General features: G+C 40.4%; 1 protein-coding gene across 1 annotated transcript; it reads left to right on the top strand.

Annotated features, from left to right (window-relative positions):
• Positions 1-4,823: 4,823 nt before the first annotated feature.
• On the top strand, positions 4,824-17,286 carry LOC108277970 (TLC domain-containing protein 1). The gene is made up of 4 exons (XM_017491056.3): positions 4,824-5,348; positions 12,751-12,833; positions 13,307-13,389; positions 15,176-17,286. Exons 1-4 carry the CDS (start codon positions 5,143-5,145, stop codon positions 15,578-15,580), a joined length of 777 nt encoding a protein of 258 aa, XP_017346545.1. The 5' UTR covers positions 4,824-5,142; the 3' UTR covers positions 15,581-17,286.
• Positions 17,287-18,212: the final 926 nt, after the last annotated feature.

Here is an 18,212-nt window from a genome sequence, read left to right as displayed (position 1 = left end):
TCAGACTATGCTGGATTTCAGAGACTGATAATTGTTGATTGGATACAATCGATAGACTTGAGAGATTGTATTGGACATGATGGTTAAATGAAACATTTTTAATTCTGTTTTTATTGGAGGTGAATAGTAGCAGTCTATAATAAGTTTGCAACAAAGCATGTCATATTCATTAGGGACACATAAAACATGCAGACAGTAAGGAATGAAAAAGGTGAAGATTCAGGTTTGAATGAGTTTTCATAAGTGCTTTTGTGAACTGTTTCAGCGATACTGTTCCACTGCATGCGTTCGCTCACTGGAGTTCTCAGTTTCAGTGAGAACATCAGCTCTGTGCATTCCTTGCCAATGACTGAGTCACACAGCCAACACACAGCACAGTGGAAATATGCAACCAGACAGTCTTAGGGTGTGAACGTTCATCAGAAACTTTCACACAAACAAAATTAATATTGGCAACAATTATCACTTTTTAATGCTTCTAATATTCCTAATTCAGCTTATTACACAAATAATTTTAATATTCTGATTTATCGTTATTATTTGAATATAATCATTATTATTTAAATATTCTGATAAGTGGTATTCTTTATACAGAATATAGATCAGTCATTCCTCATTGCATGTGATGGAAAATACTTTGTGTACAAACCTGGAGGCGTAGCACATTCCTTGTCTATGAGCAGTTCTTGAAATTTTTGTGTGTAAAGAATTTTTAAAAAAATTATATTATGATCACGTTTATGTTTTATTAAGCTGAATTAATTATGGATTTTATGATTTATTAATAAGTACTAAAGGTTATTACAAGGGGCCTGGTTCTGAAACATTACAGTGTGCTCCTACACACCACATCCTAAACAATTTGACAGACACAGATTTCTTAGTTTTAGCAGGACAATATTCATTTTTAGTCTGCATTGTTTCGAGAGCCACATCCTGAAAACATCACAGAACTATCTGCACATCTGTAGAGTGATAGTTGTAGGCAATATCACTTTAACCAGTAATTCATAATTACACACACACACACACACACACACACACACACACACACACACACACACACACACACACACACACACACACACACACACACACGATTGCTTGAGGCATTAATGAATGTGTTCTGAATTTGTCAGAGGTGGCACAGTGAGAGAAAATCTATTATTCTATTCCTCTTTATCATATAATACAAGCTGTTATGGTTATAGAAACCACTATTTTACAGTATTTCATAGCACATTTCTGTAATTTATATTATTGAATGTGGTGGTTATAAATTAACTAGTGTCCTTCTGAAAATGAATATGTAAAACATTAATCAAAGTGATTCAGGCCTGGAGGATGTGAGTTTTCCCCCACACATTCCAGAGCACTGATCACACAGTGTTTCTCTGCATTAAAATGTATGAAATCCAGCTCAATGGCAGACCATCTTGATTGAGAGAGAGAGAGAGAGAGAGAGAGAGAGAGAGAGAGAGAGAGAGAGAGAGAGAGAGTCTAAATTCAATTCAATTCAGTTATTGTACACAAGGCGTAGATACCAGAGTTTTTCTGAGGTCAAGGAGGTTAAGGCTAGAGTCCACTGGAGCCACTATTGAGCCCTGTAGCAAGACCTTTACTATGACTTTTTTGATTGACAGGCTTTATGGCAAATTGAACTCAGTTTTGCTTGCTTCGGCTATAACAAATGTACTTAGCACTGAGGAAATTCAAACACACTTTGTTTACATACTGATTAATAACTTTTAATAACTTGATTTCTGAAGAGTGCAATACATTCTTATGTTTGTTTCTGCTGCCCTCTTGTGTCCATTTTCTATTCCATTTCAAAATATCCATATGCTCCAGACCAAGGATTCATTTAAAATAAGTGAATATCCTGTGATTGATCCTTCTTAGATGTATTTAAATGTATTAATTTAGGGAAGTGTTACTTGTAATTTATAGGATGTTAATAGCTACAATATTATGGTACAATATCATAGCTTTTGGTAGTTACAGCTGCTTGCAACTACACATTTCCATGAAGCACCTTTAAAAAAAAAAATTTTAAATTGATTATTTTCCCCCATTTTCTCCCCAATTTGGTCACCTGTCAAATCCCACCAATCAGACAGCTCCCCCCATCATATGACAGATAACAGTTACCAACTGGGCAGGTGAAGTCTTAACACATGCTTCCTCTGAGACACGTGTGAAGACATTATTTTAAACTGCTGCTCATGCTGCATCACAGAGCAGTGTACACAGACTTAAAATATCGAGAGAGTGCACTGGTCAACTGGTTGTGGTCTTTCGTGGTGAGCCTGTGTTGTTACCACAACAGGAATTTGGGATTTCGGGCACTTTCGCAGACTTTGTAGCTCTATTTCTGGTTAAAATGGTACCTCAGGCAGTACCACAGAGCTCATTATGTTTCAATTGTCCCCAGTTGATTGACTTTGTTTATTCAATCTATAAAATTTTTGGAGAATCAGACAGCAGGAAGCCCGTCATCAGTGCTCTTGTCTGGCCTCTTGCCTCACCTACATTTTAAACAAACACTTGTGGACCAGTACTCAACAGTAGCTACCACTACTAGTGCTAATTTGAAGCTGTTATAACATATATAGTAAAATAGAGCAAATTGTTACATAGTGTGCAATTTTTACACACCTGTCTATTCTATGCACACGGGCATAGTGTTTTGGACCCCTTTTTTTGTAACACTGTGATAGCAAAAACTGTATAATAGACAACTGCACAAGTACACTCTCTATATTTTAACTCTATGGCAGTGAAATACATTTACAGAAAAGCTATCTACCCTGCATACATAAGCTGGCAGATGGCCACTAGCTAGGAGACTACTTTCAGTTATTAAATTTAATTAAATTCTCTCGTTTAAATTGCGTATTGATCATAATATATGCACCTTGCCATGCTACTGCATCAAACGTACATTCACATCAGCTACTGCACAGAGTTTTATCAATAACCTCCCAGCAGTATCAACTATGATTGGATCACCGTCTGATCCCAATGAACTTGATCAGGCCACTGAATGCTTAGAGTCAACATTCCACTACATGCTAGATAAGGTAGCTCCACTTAAAAGAAAAATAATTAGAGAGAAAAAGCTAGCACCCTGGTATAACGATCACACGCACCTTAAAACAGACCACTCGAAAATTACGTCATGACATAAATGGTGTCAAAACAAATTGGTATTATTTCAAGCATCATGGAAGGAGAGCCTCCTGAATTATAGGAAATCTGTTACTGATGCTAGATCAGTCTATCTCTCCACCTTAATTGAAGATTAATCCTAAATAATCCTAGAATCTCATTTAATACGGTAGCAAAATTAACTAGGAATAACACAACAGCAGGGCACACAGTGGCTTAGTGGGTAACATGTTTGCCTCACACCTCCAGGGTTGGGGGTTCGATTCCCACCATGGGAATATGCAGAATTTGCATGTTCTTCCCGTGCTGCAGGGGTTTCCTCCAGGTACTCCGGTTTCCTCACCCAGTCCAAAGACATGCATGGTAGGCTGAGTGGTATGTCCAAAGGGTCCATAGTATATGAATGGGTATGTGAATGTGCCCTATGATGGATTGGCACTCCACCCAGAGTGTAGCCTGCCTTGTGCCCCATGCTCCCTGGGATAGGCTCCAGGTTCCCCATGACCCAGTAGGATAAGTGGTATGAAGAAGATGAATGGATGAATGGAAAACCACTGCAGAAAAATGTGCACAAACATTATATAGCAGTGATGATTTCATGAATTGCCAAAATTGAAAATATTAGACAAAAAAATTCAGACTATTAATTTAAAACCAAATAGTTTTATAACTAACCCTGTAGATAATAATATAACAATATCAGATCAAGAACTAGAATTTTTACTCTCTTTCGAGAGACCGAACCAATTTAATTAATTTCTTCATCAAAATCATCAACTTGTTTACTAGATCCCTTACCTACATGTTTCTTCAAACAGATTATTCCTGAAGTAATCAAACCCCTTCTAAAAGTAATCAGATCTTCCCTTAGCACTGGCTATGTACCTAAATCATTTAAACTAGCAGTTATAAAACCCCGATTAAAAACCCTGACCTTGACCCCTGTCAATTGTCCAGCTATAGACCAATATCAAATTTCCCCTTTATCTATCCATTGTCACGTATAGATGACCCTGCTGCCCCTGCTTATGATACTTGATCATCTTAAATCTTAAATGTTAATAATAAAAGCAACATTATTATTATTATTATTATTATTATTATTATTATTATTATTATTATTATTATTATTACTTAGTTTATTCATTTATTTTACTGTTTTTAAGGTTGGTTGTTCTTGCTGTGCCTGTGCTCAGAGTTAAGATACTGCTCGTTCATCATGCATGACGCATGACTATTTTCATCACCCTTCCCCCACTGAAAGAGTGAGGACTAGGGAGAAATAGTGGTTTCTCTCTCACACACATCCCACACTCATATATAATCACACTTGATATCTGTCTCTCTCTTTAAAAAGTGGGTGTTCGATTTAAATGACAAAATGTACACAGTTCTTGTTTAAGCTAATTTCTAAAGCACTTCATTGAAATTCACCACTGACAACAGCAAAAAAAAAAAAAAAAAAAAAAAATGGAGAGCTGCGTGTCTCGTGACAATGCCTGCAATTTGTTCCCAACAGACACAGAAACAGCACATTGTTGGGTGGGAACAATCAGCCATTTTGTCTTGCCATTTCAGTGCTTTGAAAAATGTGATGGCTTCTGGCTCAGACATCCCTGTTATGATTTCATGAAATAATGCGACGTAGCTCCTCCTTGGTTCCTGGCCATTTTTGAGCTCACTCCCCTCCCTTTTCTCATCTCTCTTCTCCACTCCCCCTCTTTTTCCATCTCCCCTCTCACACCATTCAGCCTGCAGGAGCTGCAGCAGCAGAAGTCTTTGGCACAAAGGAGGGGAATAATGCACAGAATTAAGACCCTCTCACTGCCTCAGGGAGCTGAGAAATGCGAGACAATGTGTGACGGGTAATAAGGAATACAAAGAGGGCCAGGAAAGACCAAACAGTGAAGGGATAGCCTTAGGAAGCCCAGAGCACAGCACAGGGGACGTTACGAAGGAAGGCGAGAGAAGATGGATGGAATATTGTTGATGGTGGGCCAGAACCCTGTTTTCTCTGTGTTGTTGTTCTCTCTCATGTTCAGGGTGGTCCATCACCTCCTGAGGAAGCTGCCCCTGCCTAAAGTAGTCGAGCACGATGAGCTTCGCTCCTGGAAGTGGAGAAACCTCAGTGTGTCTCTTGTCCATTCACTGCTTACCGGCCCATGGGCCATTACCTGGTAAGTGACAATGATTGTGCTTGTGTAGATGGTGTGGAAAAGCTAGTTGGTGTGTGCAAATTTGGGATTGATAAGGTATAGTTCCAGGGATAATATAGGTATGGAGTTGGAGCTGTTTTAGTGCTGATTTGGTTTACTCATAAGCTATGAGGAGAGTATAAGATAGCTTAGAATAGCAAGTGTTTTATTTTGACGTCTGCCAATATATTCGCATATATGCCCTCTCAGAATTTTTTTTTTCCAAAGAGGTTCTTTGGACAGTTAAGTAGTTTAGACTGCTAAAAGGGTTTAACTTGGATCCTTCTCTGATAGATAAACACTATCTCTAGGGTTCTTTCTAGGATCCTCAAATCTTTAAGGGTCCAAGATTTTATGCATGATGTATGTATGAAACTTTTTGAGAATGAAGACACAGAAGCTGAAGAACAATGCAGGGAATGTTGGAAACCTAACAAAAATGTCAGCACATAATAATCAGTAGTTTATTGTCCTGATCTAGTGAATTTTTCAGTTAATAAAATAAAAATGTCTGTGTTTTAAGAACCATTAGCCAGTGGAAATATTTTATTTGTTATTGCATGCCCTTTTCCCCCAATGTCCATTAATTTATTCATATTTAGTAACCACTTCATCCTAGTTAAACTGAGTCCAAATAACTGGGTGTGATGTGGGAATTCACCCTGGACGGGACGTCAGTGTCAGGTGGCAGAGACAGTGACAGTTACGGTCAATGCACAATATCAAAGACAGAATCCATAATCCGGCAGAGGTGATGTACAAATAAGTATTCAGAGGACAAGACTATGATCAAGGGTCAAAAGGTCAAAACTAGAATGAACACAAATGAAATAAAGCCTTGGCATGCGAGATGCATGAACAGAGCTTAACGAATACTTTGCATAAATACCTGTGTTGTGAACATGCTTATGTATTTTGGTGGTGATTGAGTCCAGATGTTTGTAATCAGTAATCATGTGTAAACTCAGAGTTGAAGTTCATGGTAGCCATGTCTTTATTTGGAGGTGCACTCTGGGAAATGGAGTCAGATGCTGAATTTGGCACTGACATGACAGAACACCCCCCCCCCCCCCCCCCCCCCTTGAGGAGCTCACCCCGGGGGTTTTTCCTTAGCTGGCTCCTGGGATGAGTCTTTGTTTTCTCAGGATGCTGGGCATGAAAGTCGTGAACCATGTGGGGGTCAAGGACCATAGTCCTCCCAGTCAATCAGGTACTGGAGCTTTCCCTTTCTGCTAGGTGAGTTGAGGATGGCTTCGATTCTCCCTCAATTTTAAGGGTTTCAGGTATTGTGATTGGAGGTACTCGTTCCACTAATGGACTGTGAATTGCAGGCTTGAGGCATGACACGTGGAAGGAAGGAGAGAGCCGGCAGTTTCTAGGAAGCTTGTGATGTCATTGTGATGTCATTGATGCATGAGAGAATCTTGGAAGGTCCAATGTATCGGTGTGAAAGTTTTCTGCACCCTTGTTAAAAGCAGATACTCAGGATGTTCTGTTCTGTGTCGATCAGCAAACTTTTTTGTTGCTTTGAGCCACTTCAAGTGCTTGCTCACTCCACCTGAACCATTTGTTGACTGCAGGAGTGTCCATGGGGTTGACATTCCATGGGAATAGGGGAGGTTGGTAACTGAAGACACACTGGAAAGGGATGAACTGGCCGAAAGCCTCAAAGTATTCTGGGCATACTTGGCCATGGGAGAAAGCAGGCCCAATATTCTTGGTTTGAGAAGGACCATAGAAATTTTCCTAGTTCCTGGTTGGACTGCTCCACTTGGCCGTTGACCATAGGGTGATAGTCCGAGGTGAGGCTGACAGTCACACCCAGCATCTCCATTAAGTTTTTCCAAACTTGGGAGGTCAATTGTGTTCCTTGGTAACTTACAATGTCTTCTGGCAAACCATAGTATCAGAACATGTGATTAAACATGAGTGCTGTGGTTTCAAAGGCTGTGGGTAACTCTGGCAGTGATACCAGGCAGAGGGACTTGGAAAACCGATCAATTATGTCTGTCAACATTTGCTTCTGAGCAAGTCGTGAGTTTTGTGGATACCTATATTTCCAGTAGACAATGATGTGTGAGCATGGGTCTGGGCCATAAATGAGGAGTTATAAAAGTCTTTCCTTGAGGCAATGTGCTCTGAGCATGATGGTGGTTGCCACGGTTTATTTCATGATCCAGATGCCAGTTTAGTGCACCTATGAATCATGATTCGGGGAAAATGGGTTCCTGGTTTAGTTCTAGTAGCATGTGTAAAAGAGCATCTGTTTTGCTGTTCTTGCAGCCTGGTTGGAATAAAATGGTGAATTGAAATAATGTGAACAATAAGGCAGATCTGCTTTGGTGAGAATTGAGCCATTTTGTAATTCTCAGATATTGAAGGTTCATGTGATCTGTGAATATGATGATGGGGTGCAGGGCACCCTCGAGCCAGTTTCTCCATTCTTCCAAGGCTAACTTAACAGCCAGCAGCTCTTTGTTCCCCAGATCATAGTTATGTTCTATGATGAGGTTTTCAGAGAAAAAGGGAATAGGATGAACTTTGGGCTTTTTCAAATCATTGGGTTATTGTTCTGACCCCTGTATCGGGGCATCCACCTCGACAATGAATGGCTTAGTGGGGTCTGGATGTTGGAGGATCAGGGAAGACAAAAAATGCTGCTTTCAGCTGTACCAGTGCTTCTTCTGCCTTAGAATTCCATTTTAGCTTCTTGAAGCCCTTGTTAAACAGGGTGGTTAGAGCCCTAGTTGATAGAGCTAAAGCCCCAAATGAAGCACTGGTAAAAATTGTCAAACCCCAGGAATCATTGTAGATCCTTAACTGCGTTGGGCAGCTGAGAGAAGGTATAAGAGTTCTATGGTACAGTCATATGGATGATGAGGTGGTAGGTCACTGGCTTTGGCTTTGCTGAACGCTTCTTGGTATTCTTGGAATTCCAATGCAAATTTTCACTTTCTCAGTGGTCTCGGGACTCTCAATAGAGGTGGATCCTGTTAGCACCATTGTTACCAGACAGCAGGATTTTAGCATTCTGATGCTCTCATCAGAATGAGCTCTCTTTCTGTCTAGGAAATATGAGGTTGTGTTTTTACATTCATAGAAAGCCAATGGTGATATTTGGATGTAACAGTGATCAATGGGTAGGTAGTTTTATGGTGAAGGGTGAATGCTGACTAGAAATTGGCATGGTTCAGTGCTGTGTGTAATGGAAGCTCCTCTTATTGGACCTCCATTTAGAGCTTGGGTTTGGAGAGGTTGTCGGAGTGGTTGAAGGCAGAGCCTGAGTTCTTTGGCAAAGGTTCTGTCAATGAAATTTCCTGCTGCATTGGAATCAATTAGTGCGAAGCCGGACGTTGATCAAGAGGAGCCCGCACCTTCATGGTTGATGAATGTACAGGAACCAGACATACTGGACAATGAGCAACTCTGTGTTGGTTGTTACCCAGTAGAAGCACAGTCCAGCTTTCCTGCATTGTTTATGTTCAGGGACTGTCAATTTGGCCTGAACTACCTGCATGCCCTGCATGGTTTACCTCAGGAAGGTCGAGAATCTTAGGGACTTGTCAATTGCATAGTAGGTGGTAAAGGCGGATAGAGAGAATAGGTGCATCCAGGGATTTCTGTTCTTAATGACAAGCAAGCTTGGTGAGGAGGTGATGGTTCAGCCCACAGTGATAAGCAGCTGTGACATCGGGCCTACAGTCCGCGCATGCCAAACATTATGTGCTCCTCGTGCAACTGCCGAGTGTTTTGGACAGCACGGAAGCACATGGCTACAAGGCAGGGCGACTGAAACACACATGGCTGGCCCACATCCTTGGGGAGGCTCAGCGAGCTTACTATGCTCTCCCGGTGGCTGACACTGCAGACTCTAAAGGGAGAAATCCCTACACACTGTGGCCTATCCCAATTAACATGGCAGCAAAGTTCCACTGCTGAACTTACTATCCCACGTCCACCCCTCAAGCACAGATGGATTCACTGCTCCGTATTGCCAAATGGTGGCTACAACCAGAGCTGCACACTGCTACCAAGGTCATTGAGCGGGTAGTAATGGATCATTTCCTAAGGGCTATGCCACCCATAGAATGGAAAGCCATGGGGATGAGAGGCACCAACAACCCCCAAATATGCTGGAGAGTCTCAAATGCACTCTGACCACCCTGTACAATGGAAGGGGCAAGCAGGGAGAATTCAACCCGGGGCTGCACGGTAACCAAGGGCCCCGCCGGGTAGACCCCAATCTCTACAGGGAGAGGAACCATCACAACAGATCCCCCCATCTGTGGAACTCTCCGGGACGTGTCTATGCCCACTGAGCCAGACCAAGCATCTCCTAAACCAGCTAACAAACCCTGGCTAGTGGGTTGGGCCCTCCATAACATGACCGCGCCCAGTGCTCCATGCTCTCTGTCAAGGTGCATGGCCGGCCGGTCATGGCTCTCCTGGATTCTGGCAGCACCGTGACCCTGGCCTGCCCAGCCTCCCTGGGATGAGCCCTCAAGACCATTGCGATGCTCCCGGCCACCAGCGTGCAGGTGTGGCAGATAGAGCTAGTCGACCAGTGGCTCCCTGCCTCCTTCTACCTAGTAGAAAATGGCCTACTCTATTACCGAAGAGAGCATTGTGGGCAGGTTTGCGATCTGCTGGTGATCCCCCTCTCCAAAACTCAGCTCTTGACGCATTTGGCCCACGCACACCCACTGGGAGGACATGTGGGTCCTCAAAACACCCTGAGAAAGGTTGAAAAAAAGGGGTTTCCTCAGCACCCACTCACCATCATCAGCGTCCCCTTCAAATGGATAGGCATGGAGCTGGTAGGGCCGCTCCCAAAATCCACCCGAGGCCAAAAGTACATCCTAGTAATCCTAGACTACACCACCAGATACCCCAAGGCGGTCCCCCTGTGGAAAGCTACCTCCCAAAACATCACAAGTGAACTCGTACTGCTGTTGTCGGGATCCCCAAGGACCTGCTAACAGACCAAGGTACACCTTTTATGTCTAAGCTAATGGGTGATCTGTGTCGGCTGTTGCAGGTGAGATACCTGAGGACCTCTGTCTACCACCCCCAGACGGACAGCCTCGTCAAAGAGTTCAACCAAACACACAAGCAGGTGGTAGATTAGGAAGGATGGAACTGGGTTCTCCTTCTCCCCTATGTGCTCTTCACCGACCGAGAAACCACTCAGGCCTCTACCAGCTTCACCCCCTTAGAGCGCCTCTTCAGATGGTAATCCCGAGGACCGCTGGACCTGGCCTGGGAGGCATGGGAATAACAACCATCCCCGTTCTGCTCCCTAGTAAAATATGTCCAGGATATGTCCTAGGGTCTACAGCTGGCTGGCGCAGCCCTGGGAATTCCAGCCTGGTGACCTGGTGCTCCTCCTAGTTCCAAAAGCCTCCTGCAAATTCCTGGCTCACTGGCAGGGCCTGTACAGTCTTAGAGAGAGTAGGCCCAGTAAACTACCGCCTACAACAGCCTGGTAAGTGCGCCAATGCACAACTATACTACATTAACCTGTTAAAGAAGTGGGTCCAGCCTAATCCTGTAGTATTTACATGTGGCACTCTCTCTCCAGATCCTCCCAAGCATACCTTAGTCCAGACCGGAGCCTGACACAAAGACAGGAGCTGACGGATTAGTGGACCAGCATGGCAACATCTTCTCCACCACACCAGGCCCGACACACCTGCTGCAGCATCAGATTAAGACCACACCGGGAGTGGTGGTTAGACAGTGGCCCTGACGAATCCCCGAAGCTCGCCATCAAGCTATTGAGGAGGAGGTTAGCCGGATGATTCATGATGGGATCATCGAGGAGTCCGGCAGCCCCTGGTCCAGTCCCATTGTGGTGGTTCAGAAGCCCAAAGTCTCCGACAGCTACCCCTTTCCCCGAGTCTCTCATCTCACCTCCTTTCACTAATTGAAAATAAAAGAGCACTTTTCCCCACGTCTGCCACCTGTGTGTCGGTATTCCACCCGGCCACAGCCCTGAGTTGCCACAGCAGCCTTAAGAGCTGGTTCATTCTATTCACTGCCAGCTATGTGTGTTCTGAAATCCAGGGCATTTTCTGCTGCTCCTTGCTTTCTCTGGGTCACTCTCAGAAGCTGCTCTCCAATTTTTGCTTTTATTAATAGTAAAGACTGGCAAGTACAAACACATTCAAAGCCCAATATCAAAGACAGAATACAGAATCAGGAGAAGTGTCATGCAATATACAAACAGATATTGGTATTCAGAGGACCAGACTATGATCAGCAAATGAGAAAACAAATGAGAATTTGTCAAAAACAGAATGAGCAAACATATAAATAAAGGCTTGGTGTGTCAGATGTATGAACATGAAGTGAACAGAGAGCATGAAGTGTGTTGTGATCGTGCTTACATAGTGTGGTGGTGATTGAGTCTAGGTGTGTGTAATCAGTAATTGGGTGACCTTCAGCATGTAAACTCTGAGTTGGAGTGCATTGTAGCCATGTATGTAGTCGGAGGTGCACTCTGGGAAATGGAATTAGATGCTGAATTTGGCGTTGAAATGACAGTCAGGAGATTGCAGGGTACCATGTGCACACACATTTATGCATTCATTTATACCTGGGGCAATCTCCTAGCACCAATGTCCCTGCCAGTATGTTGTTTGGGAAGTTGAATGAAACCTGAGAACCTGGATGAAACCGACAAGAACATGGACAGAACGTGCAAAACTACATACAAACAGTAACCTGAGCATATGGTCTAATTTTCCCCAATGTATTAACCTAATGTCAATGTTGTTATAGGAAAACAATCAGTGGTGTTGTGGTGTGATGTTCCTTCTTTCCTGAAGTTGATTATTGTCAGTTTTCTAATAACAGCATGTCCCGAAGTGTATTATTCCTCTTACATGATGCCGGTGTTAACGTAAACTGCAAAATGCAACGCTCTTCATCCTGAAGACTCTATTATGTCAGAAAACTTAAAGGATAGTTACAAAGTGCTGACAGTGGACAATCCATCTACAAATGTTAAATAAATGTCTTCTTACAGAAAACTTCACCATATAAACATCACACACATTTTTAAAATCTGTTTATGTGGAGTGTCTGTTATACAGGTCCCTGTGTAAGTTGTTACTATTGAAACAATAATGTATTAGAAGGAGTGCATTAACATTTGATTTGTCTTGTAGTTGCTGCTGTAGAAAATTAATCTACGTCTTATGACCAAATTATATTAAAGAATTCAACAGTGCTGTGGTATAAATAAATATTAAGATTAATTGAAAGATTGTCACTTTTTTTTTTTTTGCATATGTATTTATTTTGAGTAGTTCAGGTGAAGAAATCATTTGAAGTGCCAACTTCAAAGGAATTTATCTGTGATTCCTTTATCACTCTACAGTGTGAGCCTTTGGCCAGAGATGCTGAGTAACATGCATTCATTCACCACACCAGTCTGCTACCTGCTTGTGAGTGTTTCAGCAGGTCAGTAACGACCCCATATCCACTTCAGCTTGGTTTATGACACAATAATACGCTCCTGATTTAAGAACTGTTTACTCTCCATTAACAATGCCTTTCCCCCCTATTATTATGTATGTGAGAACCAGCTTGAGCAAATATTGAGCAATGAATTTTGGAATTTTGTGCAAATTTTAAAAAAAAGAAGTTTTATTTAAAGATTACGAAGTAGTGCTGTATAGAATACACAAGAAATTTAAATTAATTTCAGCAATAGTTTCTAGTTTTGATTAACCTCACATGGGTTATTTCAGTGCTGTGGAAATATATGTGCATTTGCATAATTATTTATAAAATAAATAATAAATAATATATAAATTAATGAATATCACACCATATGTAGTTTATCCAGAATAGTCAGTGTTATTTCTACTCACACTGGAACACTGTGATGCAAAACATGAACATAAACTAATCCTGGGCCTTTGCTGTCACAGGTTACTTTTTGCAAGATGCTGGTGACATCATATTTTCAGGACATGCCATAGGATCATGGGAGTTCCTGCTTCATCACTTCTTGGTGAGTTGCATTTGTGCAACACAGAGCAATGAAAAACTCAATATGGTCCAACAATGATAATGGTCCGAGTGAGGAAGCCATTCTGTCTGCATCTCCTTCACAAATTCAGTACAGTGGAAATGTTTTAGGCACCATATTTTTTTTTTTAGTACAAACTTTGTTATAGATTTTTTATTCATTTTATTACTTCTACATTATCAAGTCAGAACAAAAAACGTTTTAGATTCCCAAACATTAGTTTTCTAGCACAAAATTAAATGTTACAGAAAAATGTTTATATATCATTAAAGAAAGCAGCATATTACATAAGAGACACTTTTCAGACAACAAACACAATGAAGGCTGCTGGGTTTTTGTGCAAAAATAAGAAACAAGTGCAACAGTCAATGTCTCCAGAAGAACTGTGGCTGGTTCTGCAAGATGCTCAATAAAATTTTACAGTTCATTTCCCTAATAAAACTGCACAAATAGTACTGGAGACTAGTATTTTTATTTTTATTTTTTTTGTCACACCAAATCTTGACTTTGTTTCATTTACTACTGTTTACTGTTCTTTACAGTATTTTAAAAAAATGTACTTTATGTAAGCAACAATAAGTACAGGAGTAGTAAATTTAGCATTATATTATATTATGGATGTGTCTCATGGTGTATCACTGTCTGAGGAGGAAAGCAACATTGACTGTAGATATGTATAAACCTACAGTTACTTCATCATGCGAGTAAAGGATGATTATATTTGTATAAATAAGTTTAAAGCAGTGTATGAAACAAATATGCACAGAGTCAAACAGGAAGTAACAATCACAATGAGAAAGAAGGAATGGATACAATAGTAGGGTCCCTAGGATGAGACATCACATTGTGTGTGAAAGTCCGGGTTATTTATGTAACGTGTGTGATTAGTGACAAATGAGTTCAGTGCTGCAGAGTGTGTGAATGAGTCAGGTCACCAAGTGTCAGCCATGTTGTTGGGACAAAACCGGCTATATTGTGACAAGACGTGATAAATATTTTGATTTTATTTAAATTTACTTGCTAAGATGAATGCTCTTACTCTAGTTTATATCTAGTTTATATAATTTATATAAAATGAAATAAAAATAAAAACAAGTAAAAACAAAGAAAGAACAATCTACTGATTTTTAGATCTATAGATTTAATCCTTTAAACGCTAGACAGGTCCAGGCATAAATTACAGTCCTCACTCTCCTAACTACACATATTTTCTCCTAACTATACATATTTACAAGTTTCACTTTGGAGCCTGAATAGCTGAATAATATGTTTACAAATCAATAACTGATTAACCCAAAGCTTTAAGTTAACATTGTGGTGACCAGACTTGGGCACATGAATGGAAGTAGAGCTCTTTATTAATCAGTGGGAACTTGCATTTATAGTAGTCTTTATAAAGGCTGCTGAGCTGGCAGAAGTCAACAAGACGATCTAACACACACACACACACACACACACACACACACACACACACACACACACACACACACACACACAAACAAAACCCATATAAATAACTGAGAAACACCAACAGGATGAACTAAGAAAACTTGTTATTCAATATTTGATATTCCAGAACATGCAGCAACACAGTAACCCAATGCCATAAAGCTAACACAAAATCAAAAGCATTAAGAAAAAAAACAACCATAATGCTCAACAGCAAATAAAAAGCCGCACCTCCATATTTACCATGGCATTACCCCTACATAGGACAAAAACATCTTCATTGCATCCATGTATTCCTTACTGTATCTGTAACCTACAGGTGTTGTGGTGCTTCCTGTACAATCTGTACACCCAGCGATATGTGGCCGGAGCAGTGGTTGCCCTCCTGGTTGAGGTCAACAGCATGACCCTCCATGCACGGCTGCTGCTGAAACTGGCAGGAGCTCAGGGGTCAGGTCTCTACAATGCCAACAAGTTCCTCAACCTCTTCACGTATGTCACCTTCCGCCTAGGCACCCAGTTTTACATAACCTATTACATCATCTTCAACTTCTCCTTGCTGCAACATGGCAGCTACTTCCTGCTCACCGTGCTCATCATGGACACCATGATCCTCATCTACTTCTACCGATTGCTCAGGGCTGACTTTTGCCCCAGAAGGAAGGGCCATGTCATACATAATGGCGCTCACTGCAGCAGCTCCTCTCAGCTCTTTGATGACTGATCAGACCTTGGAGCGCGAATAAAAAGACAGTCTGCTTCATTACCCTCAGTTTAAGACTACGTTTTTGCCTGGTCATTTCAGTGTCTTGTATGTGGGTGGTATCCTGATAGGAATCACATGAAATTATACTTGAGGTAAAAGCATCTCGACATGCATTAGTCAGACTGAAATCTGATTTCAGTATTACACATTAACTTACTATGAATTAAGCAGTTTTATTTATGCAAAAGAAGGTTACTGCATCAAAAATCAAGATGTGTACATTCTGTTTTTAATCTCTTTCAAACATTTGGCTTGGAGAGATGGATATATTTACACCTATCTAACATGTAGTTAAAACGTACATGCTTTTGAAGTGGTTTGATTAATTAGATTTAAATTAATTTTTAAAATGCATCCTCGGTGCAATTACACGTGTATTTCTATGTGGATATTCCCTATCCAGATATAATTCTTGTATTCAAGACGCATGAAACAACCAAGTGTAAGAAAAGTCTTAATTTAATGGTTTTGTGTAGCCAGTTCATTGGGATTTGTGTTTACTCTGAAAATCTATGACTGCCTCTCTCTGCCTTCTCTCAAGAGCTCCTCAAGAATCTCACTGCCTCCTGTGTTTGTGCAATTGTGATCAATGTCTAATGGGGATGTGGATAAACTGTATGGCCTTCATTGTCAGGCCTTGTGGATTAACTTCATGGCAAAACAAGCAATAATGTAGCATTAAATGGTAAACACTTTCAAAGAATCTTGTTATACCATAGATAATGTTCACCTTTTTGAGATGGAAGTTTGTAATTCACATTTACAGCCAAGACAGTCATAATGGTACATGTGTCTGCTAATCTCCAGGCAGCAAATCTAAATTGTCTATGTGTCATTTGATTACATTGGCTGTGCTTTAAAAAAATTTAGATGAAATTTTAGATGATTTTTTGATGAGATTTAGATGAGATTTTTGGCAACTGATTGACTAAACTCATCGAACTCAATCAAATAGCAAAGTAAATTCATTCAGTATGGTATTGTAGGTTGTGTAAATAGGGGTGAATGAAAATGTATTTTATGCCAGAGAGAAACTGTGGCTTTATTGGTATAATTGAACAGCTAGACAGCTAATAGCTAAAATGAACAATTGAAGTAGCTAGATGTCCATGGGCCATTTGTGAATCTACCATTTTAAATAACATGCTCATGGTTCTCAGCCAAAAAAGGCCTATCCAAACAGTGTTTTCCTTATTTTCAAGTATTAAAAGCACATCGGCTGTGTAATCAGGAGGACTGCAAAGTATTACAAGCTAAAGGAATGATGCAGTGGTGCTTTATGTTGCATAGTTCTATTTTTTTTTCTTTTGCATGTACAAAAGCACAAAAAGATGATTTTGCAAGAATATACCATAAGTCAACAACTGTACATACAGTATACCTGACACATTCCTTACATTATTTATTGCAGTTTGTGGAAGTATTTCATCCAGGCTATGGGGGTATGTGAATACATGAAGTCACCATTTGAAGATTTGCATTGAGAAGTTATTCTTTTTTTGCATACTGCAGGTCAGAACTGTGACTTAAACATAAAGGGTTAAAGTCAAATGTGCCTTATGATGAGTGAAGACTTTGAACAGGCCTTTAGACTACAGAGTGTAAACCCGACATTATTTATGTGTTTGCATAAAATTATTGTGAATAAACTTGTGCTAAATTAATTTCAGACACATTTCTTTGCATACAAGTGGGGAAAACAGATAAGTAATTGCAACTGATACACAACATGATGTCATTCATTAAAGAGCAATAATAAAGACATAATGCAGTTCATGTTCATGCTGAAACCCAGATAGTTTTACAGTATGGCTATTACGCAACATATCTGCAAGTAAGAATTAACTCATGAACTGTTATAAGTGAAGGATTTTTCAATGAGACTTTTTTTCTATGAGATAAGAGTGAAATGTAATGTATTTGTATAGCTGTATAGTTTTTATTCCATGTATCCAGAAAATGGATGATTGCAATACTTAGTAAAAAAAAAAAAAAAAAAGAATGCCTGCACCCCTACTCATTCATATAGTTATCCAATCAGCCAATCAGGTGGCAGCAGCACAATGCATAAAATCATGCAGATATAGGTCAAGAGCTTCAGTTAATGTTCCCATAAAACATCAGAACGGGTAAAAATGCGATCTCAATTACTTTGACCATGGCATAGATGTCAGTGCCAGATGGGCTGGTTTGCATATTTCAGAAACTGCTGATCTCCTGGGATTTTCATGCACAACAGCCTCTAGAGCCTCTAGAGCCTCAAAAACAAACAAACAAACAAACAAACAAACAAACAAAAAACAGCCACTGAGTGGCAGTTCTTTGGGCAGAGATGCATTATACAATAAAAAAAAGCATCCTTTTTTTTTTTTTTTTACATGCACACAACATGTCATATACAGTTACGGTGTAAATTATGTTTGAAAGTACAAAAGTACTCTTTTTTTAAAATCCCTTACCCTATGCTACAGGTTCCCAACACTGGTCCTTATAAATTTTAATGTTTTCCCAGTTCTAACACACCCACTTCAACTCAAAAAAAGAATGTTAATTAGCTGAGTAGTTGAATAAGCTGTTTTTGGAGCAGGGA

Source organism: Ictalurus punctatus, chromosome 17 (assembly GCF_001660625.3).
Source record: "Ictalurus punctatus breed USDA103 chromosome 17, Coco_2.0, whole genome shotgun sequence".
Lineage (NCBI taxonomy): Eukaryota > Metazoa > Chordata > Actinopteri > Siluriformes > Ictaluridae > Ictalurus > Ictalurus punctatus.
This window is presented reverse-complemented; position numbering and strand designations above follow the sequence as displayed.